The sequence below is a fragment of the Anser anser genome (genome assembly GCF_964211835.1).
Source record: "Anser anser genome assembly, chromosome: 14".
Lineage (NCBI taxonomy): Eukaryota > Metazoa > Chordata > Aves > Anseriformes > Anatidae > Anser > Anser anser.
This window is the reverse complement of record NC_139735.1, coordinates 6,500,245-6,521,829: the sequence shown is the minus strand read 5'-3', so window position 1 is coordinate 6,521,829 and position 21,585 is coordinate 6,500,245. Positions and strand designations below refer to the sequence as shown.

The 21,585-nt window shown below is 45.4% G+C and overlaps 1 protein-coding gene and 1 long non-coding RNA gene across 4 annotated transcripts in view; one reads left to right on the top strand and one right to left on the bottom strand.

The window, feature by feature from the left end:
- LOC310881485 overlaps window positions 1-21,585 on the bottom strand; it is a 157,599-nt gene that overhangs the window by 124,258 nt on the left and 11,756 nt on the right. The window lies entirely within an intron of this gene.
- GLRA1 (glycine receptor alpha 1) overlaps window positions 6,710-21,585 on the top strand; it is a 47,958-nt gene continuing 33,082 nt past the window's right edge. For both annotated transcript variants that reach the window (XM_083798883.1, XM_083798882.1), the window contains exon 1: window positions 6,710-8,063. In XM_083798883.1, the coding sequence (XP_083655009.1) occupies window positions 8,008-8,063 (56 nt within the window). In that variant the 5' untranslated portion in view covers window positions 6,710-8,007. The remainder of the gene's footprint in view (window positions 8,064-21,585) is intronic.

Genomic DNA, 21,585 nt, shown 5'->3' with positions numbered 1-21,585 from the left:
CATATTCTACCAGAATGAGGCCCCTACCAGTACATTACATCTCAGCAGTGCAATCAAACCTCAAAGTATCTCAGAAGGGTGGAAAGCTGTCTCTTCTGTTAATTCAACATGAAAACCTACCCTGTTATCAGCATTTTCTGGTGCTTGGAGGTCATTAGCAAGAGCAGTTCCTTACTTCCCTTCAAAGGGTTTCATTAAAGTGGAAGAAGGATCAGACCTCTTATTTGCTAACAGAAGAGCGATCCTACAGGGCTTCAGTTTATCGTTCACATCTGACGTGCAAATATTTCCATTGCCAAAAGCCTTAAGAAAAAAAAAAAAATGCAGCTTGTTTCTTTCACTCCAGAAGATAAATCATGCTACTTGGTCCTATGAGTGAATTGGGGCATGTAAGAGGATGTTTCAACTTCTAAACACATGCACACTGAGGGGCCGCTTCAGCATTGTTGACTGATCTCTTAATTAGCTTTCTAAGCCTGTTGCTTGCAGTCAAGATTTTCCTCTAAAGGGTTCTACTTCTTGCTGTCACCCCCCACAAAAAAATTTAAAAAAAAAAGTAGTAACACTTGTTTCCCTCTTTCCTTTGTTAGTCATTTATTTTTAAACCATGACAAGAGGAATGAAGAGGGTGAACAGCTCTTGGTCTGCCCTGTACATTTCTGTGTAAGTTTCTTCCAAAACTCAGTGCCCTCTCACCTCAAAATAAACAGATGACTCCTGTCTTTTACAAGCAAGGCATGGGCTAGAAAAGTTTTATTTCCTGCACGCTTTGAGGGCTGCTGAGGCAAGAGCAGTGGGCTTCACAAAACTAAAAGCTAAGGTAATATTTCTGACAGCTGCATAATATTTGACACCTGGAAAGAAAAGTTCTGGCAAGACTGACTCTAAAAGCAACTTTGGCTTATTTTCCGTTCACATGATACTGTAGCCCCAAAACTTTTGTTGGCCAAGATCTTGGAAAGAAAGGGTAGTTCTGCGTTCTCAGGGATTGCCTAGTAATTATTCTGTACGGCTCAGAAGATATTAACTTGTGACCTGCAACTCAAACTTCTGATGGAAGTAGCAATGTCTTTTCTCTAGGGCTATAAGGTCCATGCTGCTTTCTTAATAGCTCCCCTCCACATACTACATAAATTATAACAGCGACAAGCCCATGATATGCAGCAAAATGGCTCACAGCTCAAGTCAGGTGCCATTATATGAAATATGAGACATTGAAAAATATTAATAAATCAGCACTACTGGAGGAAAAATGACCATCCATTCTTTCTTAATTCCTCTTCTGCGGGGATTACTACCTTAACCTGATTCATGCACCTGACAAAGGAGGCAAACACATTCACAGGAAAACCTCAATGCTTCACTCAGCAAGCTCTTCAGCCAGCCTTCTGCAAGCATACAGTCTGCCAGGAAGTCACCTTAGCACGGGGCTTCACACCACTTCCCAGGAATCTATGATCACAAATCGGCTATGCTTAAACTCATTCCCCCCTTTGCAGCTACGAGAATCTCTCAATTTGGGTGCAGCTCCTAAGAAAGGGTCCATATAGAAATGAGGAGGTACTTTTCTAAGGGCTCACCATGCACAATGGAGTACTTCATAACCAATAAACTCCAGCGTATTGACAGAATTCATCTTTGTTACTTTTTCTAAGACAAGTTCTGTTTCTATGATTAGACCTATAATTTTTAAACAAATGGGGCAAAAGATTGTCAATGATATTTGGTCTGAATTTCATCCCAAATCAGTCATCTACACCACAAATCCCTCAGCTCCACACCTGATGGCCTTCTAATCTTACTCCGCAAATTCTGTTGAATTTCCTATGCAAAGGTCTCCACTGGTTGTTTTCCACAGATCCACTTCGTACAAAAACAGAGCTTATCAAACATTCCATCAGCATTCAATTTTAAACATATTTTAAAAATATGGATAAAATGGACTTTTAAATTAGTTCCAAGGTATTCTTTCATCTGGGTATCTCTTCAGCAAAATCTTGGCCAACTACTTTAGAAAACACTGCAGGAACATTTTAGGGTGTTATTTTAGCAGTAATTGTGGGGAGAAAAAAAAGTCACAGGCTCTTGAGTTTCTAGGAAAATAGTATTTAGTTGAACTGTCTTACACAGAAATAGTTTATTATACATGGAAATTAACTGAATAGGAATATTTTTCATAGAATTCTTTGTAAAATTCTCTGAACTTGAGTTTCAAATCTGATTTTATTTTTCAGTATCAGAAAGGTAAGCATTGCTGCTGGAGCAATTTGAATCTCTGTCTTGGGGAGCACAATCCAAGTTGTTGGGGCACTGTTTCCTCATCAGCCATTCTCTAAAGAACAAACCGACAATAATGGATTTAGTATTCCCAAGTTACACTGAGTGTACTTTACTTCTGTGCTAGCCACTTCTTCATTGAAAATCCTATAATTTATCTGGGAAAAGAAGGCAGTGCGTGTGCATGTTTTGTTTTCAACTTGAAGGAGTTTAACCCTATATCTGAGTTTTTTTATTAAAATATTAATTTTAAAAAGGAAAGAAGAGAAACTGCAAATGGCTCTACTATTAAGTCCAGAGATGAAAATCAGATCTTGACCACAAACAACTTGCTGTTATGAAGGAGGCTTTAGGTGAAATCTCCAACAGGGTGCAAGTTCATTTAGTCACAGTGCAATTTCCAAGGCCTTCTGGGTTCCCCTTTCCCTTAAATGATACTTAGGATCAACTATCCGTTGATACTCTCAGACTGCCAGCAACACTGAAAGATTCATTTTTCCCCACAGAGAAGAGAAGAAATTCACTTACGGACTTCAGGGAGAAAGGATCAGGGATGAGCCATATGAAAGAAGAATAAACTGTAAAGGAAGCTGAGGGAATAGGTATTCCCTGACTCTCAGAGCTAGAAAAATAATTAAGAAGGAGAAGCAGATAATTAGAAAGTTTTTGTTTGTTTCCAGCCATGAAAGACTTGGATCTCCTGACAGACATGTCATTTGAATGTTATTCCACATGCACTTTTCTGCATGTGTGCATTTGTGGAGTAACAAATTTTAGCTAAGAGGAAAAGAATTAAAAGCATTCTGCACATTTCCCATAGCTCCTGTTGGGTTCTTCAAGTGTCTGATTTGATCCTTTCTACCAAAAAGTTCTGATCTGCTCCTACTGTACAGGGAATTGAGAGCAGAGATATTGAAAGCCTTATGGCTACAGATGCATTTCAGTAACCCCGTTCTGGGTCAGACTCAGTCTTTCATTGATATTTACTATATAGCAGAGAATAATTTAGTGGTGTTTGTTTATTGCCAGCCTCTCTATGACAAATAAAATTCTGAAAATTTCTGACACAGCAACTGAGCTTCTGGGAGAGGAGATAGGCCAGATGTTTTCTTGTACGATTGCCTTATACAACTGACCTAATCACCTTGACTCCAACTTGTCCCTTTGGTCAGTGTCCACAGAAGGCAAAAGCATTATTTCATGAATTCTTTGCCATGTCCCTGTTTCCATCTCCCTCAACAGCTGCCGTTCATCTCACCAGTCATGACAGCCCACACTTGATTACAGTCATTTCCTCTTCCTGGTAATCACCACGTGTAGAATGGCCAACCATAACACTCAAGATTAAGATCTCATATAGAAAATGAGCATCAGAAGCTAGTGATCCCTGAAAAAACAGGAAGACAGTTGTCCATCTATCTGAAACACTAATGATCAAACGGAGAGAAACAGAAAAACTTGCAGCTACATTGCCTGGACTGAGTCACTACAGAGTCCTCAGTCATCAAGGCTAACTGAAAGGTTTGAATCACCGAAAGGAAGGATAACGATCACATTCACCTGCAGTGAAGACAGTCACAAGATTATTATGATAAGACAGAGTTAAGATCTAGCCCTCTGCTGTACAACAAGCATTCTCAGCCCCAATCCAGCAGCCCCAGCAACTTCCTGTTCATTGAGGTAGCCCTAGAAATGCAGAACTCAGTCCCACCTGTTGATTGTTGCACTGGTGACATTCTGCTGTCAGCTACAACATTTAAAATGTTAAGCCACTCTTGAAAATCCTGTGAATATTGACCTCCTAAATGAGAAGATATTTCATCCTACACTCCAGCACTTGCCCCACAATAACCATCTCTATGGTATCTTATGATGAAAAGAATCCATCAGTCACAGTCAGAAAGAAAATGACACAGAAGTTTCCCAGACAACCTTGCCCACCACGAGTTTTACAAGATTGTTCTATTTTGAAGCAAACTAAAAAAAAATAAATAAATAAGAAGGTGAACACACAATAGGTAATTCTGATTTTAAAAGCCTCATTGATATTACGATGAGTTATCTTCTATCCTGTTATTTCTACAAGTTCCACCATGGAAAGGTATCTTACAAGTGTTTTTCAAAACCATTTGGACTCTGCCTGAAAAATAAGCAGGCAAAATAAGGGCAAGTAAACCCTCCCTCCCAAACATCACAAAACACAGTAGCAAAACCAAAAGGAGAGCTAGAACCCAGCCTAAGAACAAGCAAGGTCCCATCCTAGGAGAAGAGTCCTGCCAACCCATACCTGATGACAAGGGTTACTTACAGTAAAGGTGATAAAACTGACTTCCAGCCTTTATTAGATCTCGCATAGCTTCTCACGAGAGAGGAAGGATACTAAATCTAGCATTGTCCAGAGCCAGCTTGGGTGACTTCCTTATTATTCTGAGATCCCTACAGAAGGGTTTCAGTGGGGGTTGGTTGGCTGTTTCTTTAATCACCTGGGTTAAATCACATAATGGGAACTCCAGGGAGCTGAAGCCAGCCATGAGCAAGGTCCCATACATGCAGGCACTGTACCAAGACAAGCGAGCAATAACTGCTTTGGCACCAGGAAGATATACAAGAGCATATATTGTGGGGGCAGATATCCCAGCCAAAAACAAAACAAAAGAAACATAAACAATGAAATTTTTTATCCAGAATACGTTCTCAACACAGCAAAATATAATGAAAGTGCAGGTACATTTGGGGTCCTCATAGTAAGACATGTAAAACTAATCTCTCTTAAATTCACATCTCTTTCTTTTACTGTCTGATTTAAATTGCCTGAATGCCTAGACCTTCTCCAAGCATCTGTTGCAACTTTTTTTGCCCATTTCCTCTAATGTCATAAAAGACAAATATGGCTCTTATTTCTCTCAGTAACAAGGCACATTCAAAACAGAGGAATCCCCAGGCCCACACCAATCACTCAGCCTGCCAACTAACATCACCACAACAGAGGACAGCAAAGACGGTAAATGCTTCCACTGGAAAAAGGGGAAATCTTCCCTTCAAAGGGAACAGCTGTGAAGCATCGCTGTGTTATACACACACGCATCTGCTTCCTCGATCTTATGCACAGCCACCCTCCTCCCCTAAGCTGAGGTAGCGCAAGGAGAGCAGGTGGTGGGGAGAAAAGGCAAGTCTGAATTCCTTTGGTATAAAGACGATCAAATTTACAACCAAGGGAGAAATCACATGAGATGGTCATATCTCTCATAGAGCTGATTTCTAAAGGCTGAATAACCTCTAGATTTAAGCCACAGGTGCCAAGGGATGATTCTGCCTTCTGCCCTTGGACCTGTTTCATGATAAAAAATACAGAGAAACACCATTTCTCTTCCTGCTGTTAGGGTCCTATTAGCACTCCCAGTCTGGAGCTCCTCCTCTGGGCCGTCAGCTCACTGGGGGCTGGAAAAGAACAACATCAAGAGGCTCATCCATGTGAGGATAAATTTCAAGAGAGAAATTACAGCAAGGAGCCAGCAAGCAGCAGGGAGGATGCCCTGCGTGGAACCATGTCCCCAGGAGTCACCATGAACTGAAATCAGAGCCTGTTATTAATCTAGCTAGACACCGAGACCCAGTAGCTGGGGTAAATCAGATTAAACTCCTTTTCTTTAATGGATGGAAGCCAAGCAGGTCTTTCTTCCTCTTTTCTTCTAAATGACAACCAAAAGGATATTTCTGTCTGTTTGGCTAAAAAAAACATATTGGTTTAAAACAAATAAGGAGATCAAAAACATCAGGTCAGTTTTGGCATTGCAGCAAGGTCCTTCGAGATAAAACCCGAAGCAAGAAGAAAGATTTGGCTAATTCCTAGCCCCGGGGGGCTGCAGTACTGGTGAAGCACGCACTCCATTTCACCCCCCTTCTCCCCACCACTCCCCCCAACGTAGGGATAGGAAGATTCTTTGAACAGATTAAAAAAAAAAAAAACAGGCAGCTAAAAAGAGGTTAAAAGTGACTCTTTCTGTTCTGTGGGGAGTTTTACAAAGCACTGGACAAGTAAACAAAGCTGAACTTAAAGAAGAAATGTCCCATTACACCAGGACAGAAGAGAATTAAAAGAAAATCTTAGGTGACTCAGGAGAGTTAAGTTTTTGTTTCAATTTTCAGAAGTTGAGAAGCAAAGCAGAGTGGCTGACTGGCACAGTGGCTAAGGAGCCCATTCCTCCCCCTCCCCAGCAACCACAATCAGCCCCCTATGAGCACAGCCCGAGCACAGGGTCCTGGAGCTGTGATAGGAAACTGCTACATGCTCCTTACCTGCCCCAGCCTTGGTGGCTCTGGTGTTTGCCAAACCTCTTTGCAAAATGGGGGAATAGAAAGAAAAAAAAATAAAAAAAAAGAAGAGGATAAAAAAGAAAAAAAAAGAAAGAGAAAGGAAAAGAAGAGTGGGAAAAAAAAAGAAACAACACAGACGCTCCTTAAAAGCCAACAGCAACACATAGCAAATGCTAGTCAAGCAGATCTTCCACGAGATGGAGACTTAAGGCACGTTACGCTTGCCATGTCAAGGGAGACGATTTCAGAGAGTTCTTAAAAAGACAGCGATTTGAGTTAAAAAAGCTGAAATAAAACAAAACGTATCAGCGCTTTAAAGGTTAACAGCCTCTGCTGAACAATATGCGTTTATCCAACCACATCCTAGAGTATTTTTTTCAGCCCTGAGACCAATGAGCACAGCTAAGAGGAGGGCCTTGGGATGGTGGAGAGGCTGAGTTACCCCCTCCCCTCTGCTTTCCCTCTTCTCCACCACCACCACCCTTTTTTTTTTTTTTTTAGTTTAGTAAATTAATGCAGCAAGAAACTCCCAAGATCTGGCGAGTCCTAGCAGGGGGAGAGGGCAGAGGGGAAATGAGATGCATTAGGAGGACACTGAGCCACTTTCTTTCCGAGCGCGATGGGAGTGCTTCCCAAGAAACTTCCCCTTCGCTCCCCTCCGCTCTAGCCCTGAGCAATGGGACACCTTCCCTGCAGCAGCAATAACTTATTCGGGAGGAAAATAACCCAGGAAGCCGGAATCAACAGCAGCCAAACGGCGAGCAGGAAAGCGACACAACCGGGACTGCAGCACGGCTTCACGCTGAAATTCCTGTGGATGTAATTAGGAAGACACCCCGGCTAGCGGCGGAGATTAAAACCCCGGCTTGCCGCGGGTCGCCCCCCTCCCACCCAACCCCACCACCCCGATGGCAACCCGACACCCCCTGCCTCTGCCCCGCTCGCCAGCCTGATGTCCGGAGCGGGATCCCGCTGAAGGGAGGGAGCGGTGCGGGAAGCCCGGCTCCTCCGGCCCCGAGCACCACTGCAGTGGCGGTGGCGGGGGGCACAGCGGAGAGGCGGGACGAGCCGAGCCGAGCCGAGCCACCGCCGTCCGCGGCGCTGAGCGGGGCCAGCCCCGGGCGCTGTCCGTGGTGCTGAACGGGGCCAGCCCCCCCGGAGCTGTCCGTGGTGCTGAACCGGGCGCTGTCCGTGGTGCTGAACCGCGCCAGCACCTGGCGCTGTCCGCCGTGCTGAACCGAGCCGCCCCCGGCTCCCCCCAGCCCGAGAAAGGGAGGTTCGCCTCCCCTGCCCATTCTCCCCAAGTGCCGGGTTACTTTATTGGCCAAGCCCGCCGGCCCACCCCTCGCGGAGTACAAAAAAAAAACAACAACACAACAACAAACAACCAACAACAACGCGGTGAGAGCTGGAAAGATGTGCAACGTCAACGCGCTCGGAGTCTACGTGTGGGAGACGATCGTTTTCTTCAGGTAAGGTTCGGCTTTTTGGGAGCGGGTGAGCAACGGGCTGGGCTGCCGTGCTCATCCGAGCTGGGGGCACAGACCCCTGCGCGGCCCCGGCCCTAGGACAGCGGCGTTCCGCCGTTCTCGAGCTGCTTTTTCGCATTCGCTCGGTTCCCCGAGCCTGGCTATCGCCCAGCCCCAGTCTCGGGACTTTCCGCGGCTTTGGGAGTTACTCCGTTTAATTAGCACCGCAATCTCGCTAACCGCAGTGCTGAAAACACCGACCCCGGCTGGTTGCAAAGTGACAACTAGTGGCGGCTGGGAATGCTGCACTTGAATTTGCCCGGGTAAATATCCCCAACTCCCCCTTCCCCGTCCTAAGATTGCAGGTTAAGGTGAGGTCTGGAGGAGGCTTTCACTGCTCAGCTCTGTTATCTTGAGAAAGCATGGGCTTCCTTTCCAAGGAGAGCTCACCCTGTCACCGCAGCTTGCTATGCCTACAGCCACTGAACGCAAAGAAATAATCATCTTCCTTGCCCAACTTTGTTTTTCCTTGGTGTTGTTTTCAACACCCTTCCCTTATGGAATCTAAATGAAAGGTAGGGGGGACATCGTGAGCTTTTTGCAATTATATCTATTACTGACTAGTTGTAGTTTGACTCTTTGTTAGATGTGCTCAGTGTTTTATTAAGAGCTAAGGTAGGAGAAGGAACAGTTTTACTCTTCGAGAATTGTTTGTTCCATCTCTCCTTCCCATGGTTTTATTAAATAAACAAAGGAAAATAATAGAATCTGCTCTTCTCTGCCTGCATGAATAACGCAGCCTACTGTAGCAAGTGATAGGTGCCAGATACATGGAATTGGAAAAAAAAAGCTTTCATGACCTGAACTCCTCATCAGTCTTAGACTTCATTTCAGTTGCATTACTCTTCTACGTTTCTGGGTTTTATCAAAGTTTCATGTTTATGTGAAGATGTCATATTGCAGTTTAATGTGAGAAGACAGACATTATTTACATATACATCACTGGAGTAATACCAGTTTTTTGGTTTTGTACGAATCACTGTAACATACCTGCTGACACTGGACAGAGCTGTCTAGCTAGCAGTCTCTTAAGAACACTAAAGTCTTTCTGGGTATAAAAATCAGGGTATCTCCACTTTTCTTGCAGTTACACAGAAAAACAAAGACAGCATGACCTCAAAGCACTTAACAAGGTTTATCTGTTTGGTAAACCATGAAAGAACTTCTAGAAGTAACTAATATCTGAAAAGCAATTTACAACACTCAGTATTTCAGAGCCATCCTTTCTTGTCTCATTCAGGCAGAACTGCACAATATGCTTCTTTTCAGTCTGCCCTACTATATCTATGCACAATAAAACCTCTAGTATAACAAACAACATTGAAGCAGATAAAAAGCAAGCTTAAACAACACAAATGCTCTCAAATACTCTCCAGAAAAGCTTAGAAGACAAAAGGGGGAAAGTGGGGAGGGGTGGGAGGAAGAGAGTATTCCCAGGCATGAGCTTCCTATGGCCATAGTATTAAAGCACCTGAGAGGCTCTCCTCTGAACCACCTGCACAAGTGAAATTGGTACACACTTGTCTTGTCAATCTTGTTTTATGATGCACACTGTTATGCATCACACAACACGCGAGCACTTACAGATTCTCAGCACGTCAATTAAAGTCCAAGGCATTCAAAGCCTCGGTAAAACAGTCCCTTCATGTTCTAGTGTAAATGTTTACAATGTTATGAATTATATATACGCATACATACATGTATGTGCTGTATTTGGGTATGTCATATTGCATACTAAAGGAAGTCTAGTTTTCCTGAAATTAATATTTAAGAAAATTTGAAAGTGTTTTAATTCAGTTGCAGGGAGATATTGAAACCAATTTGTTCTCTGTACAGCTATCATTTTCTAAACAAGAAACAGTTCAGTAATTCCTGCTCAGAACTGACTCTGAGCAATGTTTTTCTTTTCTTCCCCCCTCTTCATATCATGCCTTCAATTTACTGCAAGCTAAAAATCTACCAGCCTTTCTAGTCCAGGAATAGCTTTGCTATTTCAGTTTCAGTAAGAGAAGTTTATTCATTAACAGTCATTCATAAACTTAGCATGCCAATTACTCAAGCACTCAGTCATGCATAATGTTGAAAAAACCTCAAGCTGATAATCCAATAATCCATAATAGAAGTATACATTGCTTCAAATTACAGAGTGTACCACACTTCATTGTCAGCCTGTTTAAAATATTCTGGAAAGTGAATCTATGTTAGCACATACACTACAAAAAAAAGAAAAGAAAAATCCAAAGTCCTAAAGGAAAATTTGGTATAGTCAATATAAAAGTAAGACTAGATCTGTTGGTTAACAAAAACGTCCTTAACCAGCCTTTTAAGAAATAAGACCCTGTGGGAAAGAGTAACAGCTGGTGTGTGAACACAAACATTATGGTATTGCCAATATAATATTTGTTTCTGTTACAGTTGGGATGTTTTAGAAGGAATTTGCCATAAGCAGCTTATTCTGACATGCCTTTTCTTTCTGGAAGAGCATTTCCCTTTTTGCTACCTGCCTTCCCGGACTGCAGTCACTTTGCTGTGACTAAGATGTTTACTGAGAACCTGGGTAGAGGTGGAAATGGAAATTGGGTTGGGGTAGGAAGGTGAAAGGGGTCTTCTGACAGCCAGACTGCTTGGCCAATCCTTCCTTACCCATCTCTGTAAAGCAAAATGTTTCTTGAAAATAATAATGAATTAGACAATATTTACACAGGGTCTTCCATACACCTTGCTTATATCCACGGAGACACAGATAAATGGTCTCCCAAAGTCTAACTGCATGTTCATAACCCAGCTCAGTTTTGAATTCCTTCATGTAGAGTAAAACACTGCCCCTGCCCTGTGATGATCTTGCCTCAGCTTTTCGTTGTACAATAGCCTTTTAATAGCTGTGGTGATAAACAAACACCACTGCAGAAGCCTAGGGGTAGGAATGCACCCTGTACAGGTTAGGAAATAAAAGATAGCTTTGAATTGGCACCTTACCCAAGTGGACACTGTCCCGTGAGGCTTTGAAGTGGTCTGGGTCTGATTCTTATCCTAATTACACTTCTGTATGTCAGGAATCACCAGTATGACCTTCACCTAATCAAGAGGAGTTGGCCCCTTCTGAGCAGGAATCTGTCAGATTCCAGGCTACTGCTCTGAGCGGTTCACAGCCTTAAAGTTTCTACCCGCCTCAGACCCTACTGGATCACACTAACTGGCTTTTTTCTATTCTCTTCGGTCAGAGACAGACAAAAGCTCTTCAGTTCCAGATTAAAAAAAAAGATACCATTGTGAATATGATGTCTCTTAAAACAAAAGACATTTTTTCCTGAAACAAACTTTTAAGTAAAATAGGTGATTGGAGGGCTCCTGATTTCAGCCCCTTGAAAATACAACAAAACAAAAAGCAGGGGAAGGAAAAGGACAGTAAGCATATGCGTCTCCAAACCCTTTGCTATACCTCCGCAGTGCTAAACAGCACTGCAGAGGTACCCGTGAGTGAAACACTAACCAGAGACTTCTAGAGTCACAAGCTAAGCAACGTAGCAGATATTCTCAGCAGATAGAGTGGTTTACTCGTGATAACTGAAATCTACCAGAAGTTGTGCCTTATGACCTGTTGTGCCTCTGCTCCGAGGCTGTCAGCTCCTCTGTGAAATACAAATGATTTAGCAAAGCCTTGCACTAGGCAGCTCTGAGGATACTCTTTAGCTTCTTTGGTCTGCAACCTATGATAGGCCCATTAGAGACCCTGCTAACAGCGCTGTCCATTTGAGGTTTGAAAATGTGATGAGGTAGAGGATTCTACCTAGAAGCCCTTATAAATCATTCAAAGATAGATTAATTTGTTGTCATCCCACCAGAGGTGCAAAGTGTTTGGGACCCTGCCTTCTGCAGGAATTTTTTACACGCTTCATTCCACCCCCAATAATTCACCCACATCTCAGGCAATTAAGACAAATTAACGTGAAGTAAGTAAAACATTTTCTGACTTGCAATCTAAACATTCATCTCTAATAAACTGCCTTATGCAACTCCAGACCTGCTCTCTGTATAGGCCAGAACAAAAGAAAGGTTCCACACATCCGAACTGAAACCATTTTCCCCCTTTCTGTTGGGTGCAAAGAGCCAGAGAACGATAGGCAAGATGAATAAAACATTACCAACAAAGCTGCTGTCTCGAACGCACTAACAAAGTGGCCTACATCTCTGAGGCACTGGTGCTTTGCAGATTTTAGGTAACATGGACTGGCTGTCCACCGCTGCTCCCGCTGAACGTGACCCTCTCCTGCAGGACCCACTGCCAGAACACACATTTACTCCTCAAATACCCAAAGGAAGCTGCTTCTGGAAAGAGATCAATACGTGGCAGGAGTGGTAGGATCCTGCCCCTACATACAGGGGCACTGCATAATACGAGCTTTCTACAAAGACATCTTTCAAGGAGGAGACTTCAGGTATATGAATTTGGTCATCCCCCCCTTACTCCTCTCAAGAAGGTATTGGAGACACCTCGCTTGTATGGAGCAAGTCAGCCAAGGGCCTGTTTTAAGTGTTTTTCAGATTTAATAGCGGAGAATAAAGACTGAAGTTCATTCTGCTACCCACCAAGTGACCCACATTAAGGAGGAAAGCACTTGTAAGCAGCAGCACACTGCAATTCTCCTGTTCTTAGGCAAACACTTCCCTTGGTGACATAAATTTCATAAGCCAACACATCCCCATGAGATGACCTGGGTAGAAAATGATCCCAGTATCTGAATGAGGATGTTAATCAATGTCCAGAATTAAATTACTTCATTATCCCAGTGGCAACCAATGATCATTCATCTGTGATAGAAAACCAGTAGAGAAGTCTGTTCTCATTTCATCCTAGCATGCAGGTGAAAAGGGCTCTCCAAATTTCAGTATTAGGAACAAGATGTCTGACCACCTAATGAATATAATTGCTATTTAGTTACTGACGAAAGACAAGGGTTTTGAGAAACAAATCCTGCTTTAAAATCACAACATCTAAATCAAAAGCACAACATCTAGATATATCAAATCATCTAAATCTATTCATGGAGTTCCACTGACTCATTTTCTGCAACTCTAGAGCTTCCCTGAGAATGCCAAAGTGACTAGTACTAAGACGACAGAAATCAAAAGGCCCTATATCAGCTTATTTTGTCTGTATCTGCTCTCACTGTTGTGGCACATTAAATCAGGCTCTCACTAATTCCAGTAAATTACCCTTTTGATTGGCTATTGTTACCTTGCATACTTTCTATCGACCTTTGCCTATCAGCAAAGGTGGAATGATTTCTATTCTTAACGTGTGGTTACACTTCTGCATCCTGCACCTTTCAAGAAAAATGGCTTATCACATTTTGTCATAAACTACAAAAAAATAATTCCAGCAAACCCTCCCCATCACGGCTTGATTCACCAGCTCTAACAAAAAAATCAGTTGAAATACTTTTTGATAACTTCAGTTTGCAGAGAGGGGGGAAGCTGCTAACACATGGGTCTTGGGATAAATGGAGAACAAAGAAAGCAGCGAGAGAGGCAGGAATTCTTCCTGCTGCTCCGACATGAGGCACTGGAGGGACCAGTAGCAGCCATGAGCAGACACCTCATCCCCAGGCTGTCTGGCTGCTGCCTTCTAGACACTTGCACAGCCCAGAAAACAGCAACTTTTGCATTTCACTCAACTTAATAAAGTATTGCTAATTCAGCAGGTCAGTTCTTCTTCAAGGAGAAAAATCACTTCTCATCTCTTTCCCTCTCCCTTCCCCCAGATTACCCCCAAACAATTTACATTTGTATTTACAAGCCAGACAACAGAGGACATTTCCCTCGAGGGAAGAAGGTTTACGTTGGTATCTCTCAGCCATGCTCACTGCTTGGTGCAAAATAACAGAGTCCCCTTAACCTCTTGGAAAGCTGCCGGTTTGCTCTGGCTGATCTGGTCCCAGAGGTCGGCATCCTTCGATCCCGGTGGTGTCACAGATCGGGTACACACCTCCGAGGTGCTGCTGAATCTCTGCTGATCCTTCAGGAAAGCAATGCTCAGAAAACCAGAAAAACAAGTGTGGCTTTTGTGCCCGTCTGTAGGGCCAAAGCCTAGAGAAGGCTTGCAGAGAACAGAAATAGATGGAGACAGATGCGCCCGTCATTTACACGCGCTGAGCACACCCCATTATGCAGACAATTATTTCATCCATATAATGCACCATGGTAAGCTGCTGATCTGGGGACTGCAACACATCTGGCTGGTACATAGACACAGTTGGCATCCTGTAAATACATCTCTGCTGGATTTAAGTGCCAGCTGAGAAAAACAGGAGAAATCTTAATTTACCAAACCCTCATGAAATTTGGATTTTGAGAGGGAGGGGAGGAAACAAAACCAGCATACTTTTGCACCTGCTTTCCTTTTGATTTCTCCCTCTTCATCTTGCCACTGTGGCTCACAGCCCACTAGTGGGGGGAAAAAGAAAAAAAAAAGAGAAAAAAAGAAATGCCTTAGCAGAGAGCCAGGGAACTCTGTTGTTTTTATCAGCGGCTCATTGTGGGGTGGGTTAAAAAGGGGGAAAGCCTGCCTAGAGGCTGCCAGGACGAGGAGTGCCGCATGCACGGAGCAGCAGGGCTTGCAGTGCCATCAATCATCGCATGCGCTGCCGGCAGACGAAAGCTGCCGCTTGCAGCTCCCCCCGCACCTACCCCTAGAGCAATTCTTGCCCCTCCAACCCCAGCCCAGGCTGCGGATCCTGACCCCCAGCCCAGGTGGAATGAGAGCAAACAAGCACATGAATCAACAGACAGCAGCTGTGATCAGTGGTGGATCGGATCGCTATTGCATCTGTCAGTGGCAAAATGCAGTGAGCCAGGAACCGTGCAGGAAATCCAACAAAATCCATCACTTCTCACCTTTACCCATTTTCCTCTGGATTTTGGTTTGTTCTTTCATTTTGGATGGTGTGAGTAAAAAGATGCTTTGTGCAAAGCCCCAGGGAGCACAGGCACCTCCTCTCTTCGCTTACAGAGGAGGTATAAACCCAAAACCACGTAAGGGTAAGCCATCATCAGCACTCTTTAACAAATCCTTAGCTCAAAGCATCCTCGTTGGTGCCAAGAACCCCTACGCAGGATGGGTAGGTCCCTTGTTACAGCAGGAGCTGTGCAACACAGGCATTACTGCAGGTGGGAGCAGGAAGGAAGATGCTCTGAATTCCTGGGTGAGGCAGCCTTTTCTTATCTCCTAACAACTGCAAAGACAGGCTGTGGACAAGAAACTGACTTTACACATGTTATCTTTACTATCTTGTCTCTCTGGTCACTCCCGCTGCTTTTACCTGCTGGAAGTGCTGTTGAGCAGGGCTACTGTTCGCAAAATATCCCCCCTCACACACACAGAGATCATTTTCTTGCACCAGAGCTCCCCAGATCTGATCCACAAACCCAGATGTGTGCATCCCATCCCTCCTGCTGCCCTGTGCACTTGAGAACCACAAGCATCCTCCAGCTCCCAGCCCCTTCCATCGCACCCTGACACAAGGCTGGGGGCTCAGAAATCACCTGCTGTCGGTGTGGCTGACAAAACACAAGCCCTGTCAGACCCGACTCGCTCTCCCACATCAGCGTGGACCCTGCAGCACTGCCGGGACTGAAAACACACGGGTTTTGTCAGGGAGCTGAGGAGACGAAAGTCAGAGGGCAGCCAGGCAGGGAGGAGAAGAGCTGCCCTCAGCAGGGGTGCCAGAGCTTGGCCATTTGTTCCGAAAGTTACATCTCTTTATAGTTCACGAATAAGCAGATAAATAACACCAGAAATCAGAGGCAGCACATGGGGAACACTCACCTCCTGCTGCCTTTGTGAGGCTGGGCATTTGCCTCATGTTTGTGTACCCAGACCTACACCAATTAAACCGCACTTTGCCTGCAGTGCTGTTGGACACGACGACAACAATTCTATCAGAAAACAACAAAAGTTCTTTTACCACTCATCGTACGCAATACAAAATACACATGTCAGAGAACCCCAGCTTTACAATGGGGCCCACAATTTTCTAGGTAGGTTGTGTGCTAGCTCGGGTTCCCTTAGCAAAGGATCCGTAGCAGTTTCAGAAGATAAAAGCCACCACCACTCAGCGCTGGATGTTAAATCCATTCTAAAAGAATTCTATTCAAACCACCTGATTCATCAAAAAAAAGAAAAAAGCACTTGCAATATCCTTACTCACCCTTAACAAGCAGCAAAAATCCTTAAACTAAAACTAATTTTTAAAAAGCTGCCGTGGCAAACTATTTGAACTGATGAAAACGCGACTGCTGGTGTGACTGCAGAGCTATAGATAGAAGAGCACCCGCGATTTCTCGTAACTCTGACACTTGTCTGGTCTGTGATCTAAAACCTTCTGACGTCAATAGAGGTTCCCACCGCAGCTCTCCATGCAAACACTAAATCACGAATGCATCAACGAAGAGAATATTATTACCTAAAATGTGAAACCTTGTCTTGTAAGACATTTCTCCCCTTTATTTACTGCGCTCAGGAAGGTGGTTTATGCGTAACTTTAAACATCTGCCTAGTCCCCTTGACTTTAAAGGGAATATTCAGCATGCAGACAGCTAGACACATGCTTTTGTCTTCACAAGGTCTTTTTTCATTTGTTTTTCTATGAAAATAGAATTGTCTTTTTTTAAACCCTTCAGTATATGGAAACATAAGGTCCAATGCTGGCATTTGCTGGATTTATTTCACAAATAGTTAAAATCTGAGCATTGACTTGCAATTCTTCACTGTTCATGAGCTATGGTTTCTAACCTGTCTCAGGGGTTTCGGATTATAAATCTCTAGAAAGTCACTACTTGTGCTGAAAGAGCTGTAGCCTCTTCTGGAGGAAGGTTTAGTTTAGAATGTCACCAGGAAGAATTCTGGCTTCAAAACTCTGAATTTAACATGCTTCTTGGGGTGGAGAGAGGTGGAGACAAAAAGTGCCTCCACCAAGTAGTATAAAGAAGCAAATGGGCTTAGCTCAGAATATCAGGCACTGAAAGCTTTATCAATAACAAACCCAAAGAAATCAAAAGCTGGAATAAGCCTTCCCTCCGGCTCCCTGGGGCATATCTGGAGGCAGCAGGGAGAGCGGTGGCAGTGGCACTGCAAGAGGCACAGCGAGGACAGGAGGGATGCCTGGCAATGTGTGCATGCACCCACACATTGTTCTCCTGCAATTTCTTGGTCTCCCTGGGCTCCTCCCCTCCCAGCTACACACAGTGCAGATTTCTTTTGCCCCCTAGCCTTTTGCCCAGTCATTTATTATTTCCATATTGCTCTGTCCAGGCAGAGTCAGCAATTGTTCCGAGTGCTGGTGTCTTTCCATAGAGTTAATCAGTGTAATTGGGATGCTTTATAGCTCCAGACAGGATGTTTTGCCATATGGGGTAGGAGCCATGGGCTGCAGGAACGTAGCAGCGGAAAATGGAGACATCTGAATGCTGCAGTCCGAAAAGATTTTCTCACTCCAGCAAAGTTGCGGCAGCTTCCCTGGGCTGGGAATGATCGCAGAGGGTTAATTCCCCATGGGTTGTGGAAAAGTGCCCCCCAGCTCCTCTCCTGCTGTACTGCTGGTCCCTGGGGCTGGAAAATGGTGTGCAGGACCTTTAACCCAAAGGATCCCCAAATGCTCTCAAAACTTTAACTGATTACATCCTGCGGCTACTGCAATGCAGTTACTTGTGGTGCAAGAGCTAGAATTGGTTTAAGCAGCTCACAGCAACTGAGCACAACCACCCAGGCCAGAGACAGCAGTATTTACAAGCCTTCTTTTTCCTTCCTACCCCCCTCCTCCCCGTGTGAGTAATAGTAATAAAACAATAAGAATAACTGAGTAGGTCACTGCATAGCTTGCTGTCCAGTTCTTCCTCAGGGTGAGAACTCCTTCCTCAAACGTTCTCCAATTCCACATCTCACCAGCCTTGCTGTCCACAGCTATCTCCCTATCCTTTCCCAAGGTCCAGCTCTGCTCCATGCCTCTACTGCTCAAGCTCTCAGATGAACAACAGCACGACCAAAAACCCTAAGCTGAAACCTAAGTTGTAATTCCTCCCCCCAAAAACCCATCACAAAGATTAACTTCACAAAGTCATGCCTGTAGTCCGCCCCACATCCACGCTGCATGGTGTAACCTCCTGCAGCTGAGCATGAGCACGTGGCGTGCAACAAGCACACCCGTACCACTGAGAGCTCCTGCTCTGCACCAGACCAGGCCAGAAGCACGGCACCAGGGCTCCCTTCTCCCCCCGCACCTCCTCTCTGTCCCTCCTGGCCACTTCTGCTGCTGCAGGCCAGGAATTCAGGGACAACGTGACAGAGAAAAACACGCAGAAAATAAGTTTCATCCTTTTTAATTGAATTGTATATCAATATTGATTGTGCTATTCATTTTGATAGTAAATCTAATTTTTTTTTTTTTTTTAAATCTGCTTGCTGTCTCTGCCAAGCATCCCCAGGCCAGCACCTGGCAGCATTCCCCTCCAGATAACATGCTGACATGCAGTCAGGAGCAGCAGGCTCGCTGCGGGGTTTGGGACTGTCCCTGTCCCTCCCTGCAGGGAAAGCTCTCATCTGTCTGTCCGTCTGTCTGTCCTCTCTGTGGCTGCTGAGGACAAGATGGAGACAGGCAGCCCCGGAGTCAGGCTGAAGAGGGGCTGGGCCATGCTGGGCTCCAGTCTCTGCTGGGGGGGACTGGGGGGAGCCAGGAGAGCAGAGCAGGGAGCGGGACTGGGAGCACTGGTGGCCACGCTCACGTCTGGCCTCGGTGCGTTCCTACACAGCCCCTTCCCGCGGGAGAGTTGCCATGGGTACCGCAGCTCTGCTAGTTAATCATGGACAACACACTGCTTCCCTCTGCCCAACCGGCCGGTGTTCTCTTTGCGACCGTGGCTCCTGCTAGAGTCAATAAAATCCCGAATCCCTGGCCCGTGCTGCGGGCAGGGAGGTTGCTGGCCTCCCTGCAGCGCTCCGTCCGAGCGCCTAGCAGTTCCAGGGCTCAGCAGGCAGGTGCAGGACTGCCCAAGTTTTCTTCTAAAGGCTAAATGCATCCAAACCATCGGCAATGTACTTCCCCCCCCAACACCTTTGCTCCCTGGGGTAGTGGGGTGCAGCCTGCTCTTGCGTCTCACAGCCAGCTTTGTCAGCCGTGGCGCAGGGACCGTGCCGAGGTACGGCAGCAATTCAAGCAGAGAGGGAAATTACCCTGCAGAGCGGTTACTGCTCCTGCAATTAAAGCCAGGAGAGAACAGTTTCCACCAGGAGCTCAGCTAGCCAAACTCAGCTACCTTGGCTTGCAGATGGGAGCCACTGCTCACATGTGAGGCAGCCAAAAAAAGGGAAAACCAACACAGACAGCACACGGCTCCTCAGCAGACAGGTGCCTCGTTCTCCCTCCTGGCTGCACAGCTTGGCTGGTGCAGTCTCTCTATCCCACCTCTTTTTCTTCTCTGATGACCGGGCTGGGGACAGCCTCATGCTCAGTGTGAATAAGCTCCCCTTATTCTCAGAGAAGGGGGGAGGAAAACCAGATGTTCCCATCCCAGTGCTCAGGATCAAACCAAACAATGCACCCAGGGACAAACTGAGGTGTTCTCCAGCCCCCCACCTGGGCAGAGGCTCGCAGGGTGCCAGTACCGCAGGCCCAAACAGCACCAATCTATGTGCACATCCAGGTGAGCAAGCCAAAGGCCAGCTCCGGCCCCAACGTTACGCAGCTGCATCGCTGGTGCTGCTGTGCGTGAGCTATCGAGCTCAGGCAGCAATTTCCTTCTGCTGCATCCCGAACCCCTCCATTCATGGAAGCAGGGTTTGCCATAACGCTCGTATTGTGAAGCGGATATTCCGGACTGAAATCCAGCTGCACTAAGCGAGGTCAGTGGCATCCAGACCTAAACCCAGCTGCAGTGACTAGAGGCATGAGTAGCCCCACACAAGAGCTGTGCCCTGAAGGGCTGAGGCCAGGGACAAGCCCAAGGCATAGAAGCAAGCTGGAACTTGTCCTCCCCACGTCCCCAGGACCCCACATCGTTCAAGGCAGGCCTAGCTTTGAAGGCAATGCGGCAAACGGTTATACTGGTCACCTGAGCCTGCCCCAAAGACCTGGTCTGATATTCCCCCTTTAATACCTGTTTACAGAAAACAGCACATCTGAAGGACCAATGCACGAGCCAGCTACCCTGAACATTATTGTCAACACACGACAGCCAAGCTTTCTGGCTTGCTTTGTATGGATAGATCAGGTATCTTCCATTTCATCAGCCCGCAGAGAGCCCAACCAGAGGAATAAACCCAGTGCCGGCCTCTTGAGCCACTGACATCGCACCAGCTTCCCTTCACAGGCACCTGATCCTTCCATGCTTTTCAGAGATATTTTTCCTCTGCAAACACTCATTTCGCAGTATGCTTTTGCGGCCAGACATTCATTTTTTCCCCCTCTCAGAACTAAAGATTAACAATTAAATTATTTGACAGGGGAATAGAGGCCCAGTGCTAATTAAATTCCTTGGTCTCTCCTCTTTGCAGAGGAAAAAAAATAGCTCTCAGTATCAGCATTCAACCAGAACAGGGCAGTTTGTGATGTTGGAGTTAATTAAATGGGCAGCCATGGGCACAGCCAAAAAAAAGAAAAAATAATAATATTTCTTGAAGGCCATACAAAGGTTGTGGGGAAAGAAGGAAACGACCAACTGGGAGCTGGGAACTGAGCAAGCTGGTGTGCCCAGACAGCAGAGGGATCACCTCCTAAACCAAATACCTGTTTATATTTCATCTGGCTGGCTGGAACAAAACAGCAATGAGACACAAAGCAAAACAGCACTTGCATAGGCTGGGAGAAACCCGTACCGGGTGTCCTGCAAAGCCTGGCTTCTCTTTTTTAAGCAATGTAATTCTTCAGTGGCCTGAGCAGCTGGGCTCTTCGTCTCCACCTGCTCTCACATTCACATGCCTGCTGGTGGGCCAGAGCTCCCAGGGGCTTGCTGGTGTCTGCTCACACACCGGTGTTAATACCACGGAAGATTATGCTAGTTCAGTCCTTTGATGCAATCCTTCCCGTTGTTGTTACAGTGACGATTGCATGATGGCACTTTCTCAGCCAGATCCACCAGGGATTGCACCAGTGTAAATAACATAATCCGCTGTCTGGCTGCTATTAAAATGCACCAGGACACTCTCAGCTCAGGCAACACTCTTGTGCCAATGCAAACTACATCCTCTGTGTTTTTGTTATATGTTTTGCCTCTATTTATTTGGAGAATAAATTTTCTCCCTGAACACAACAACCCAATCTAAAATTACAGTTCTCTTTTTTCATCAGTATTTTTCAACTCACTTGGTGACTTCCCCCTCCTTGTCTCTGCTGGGCCAGGAGATGAGCAGTCCTGGGGGACTTTCAAGGGTGCTCCTGTACAAAATAACACAGGGAGAAAACCCCAGGAAGCTCCC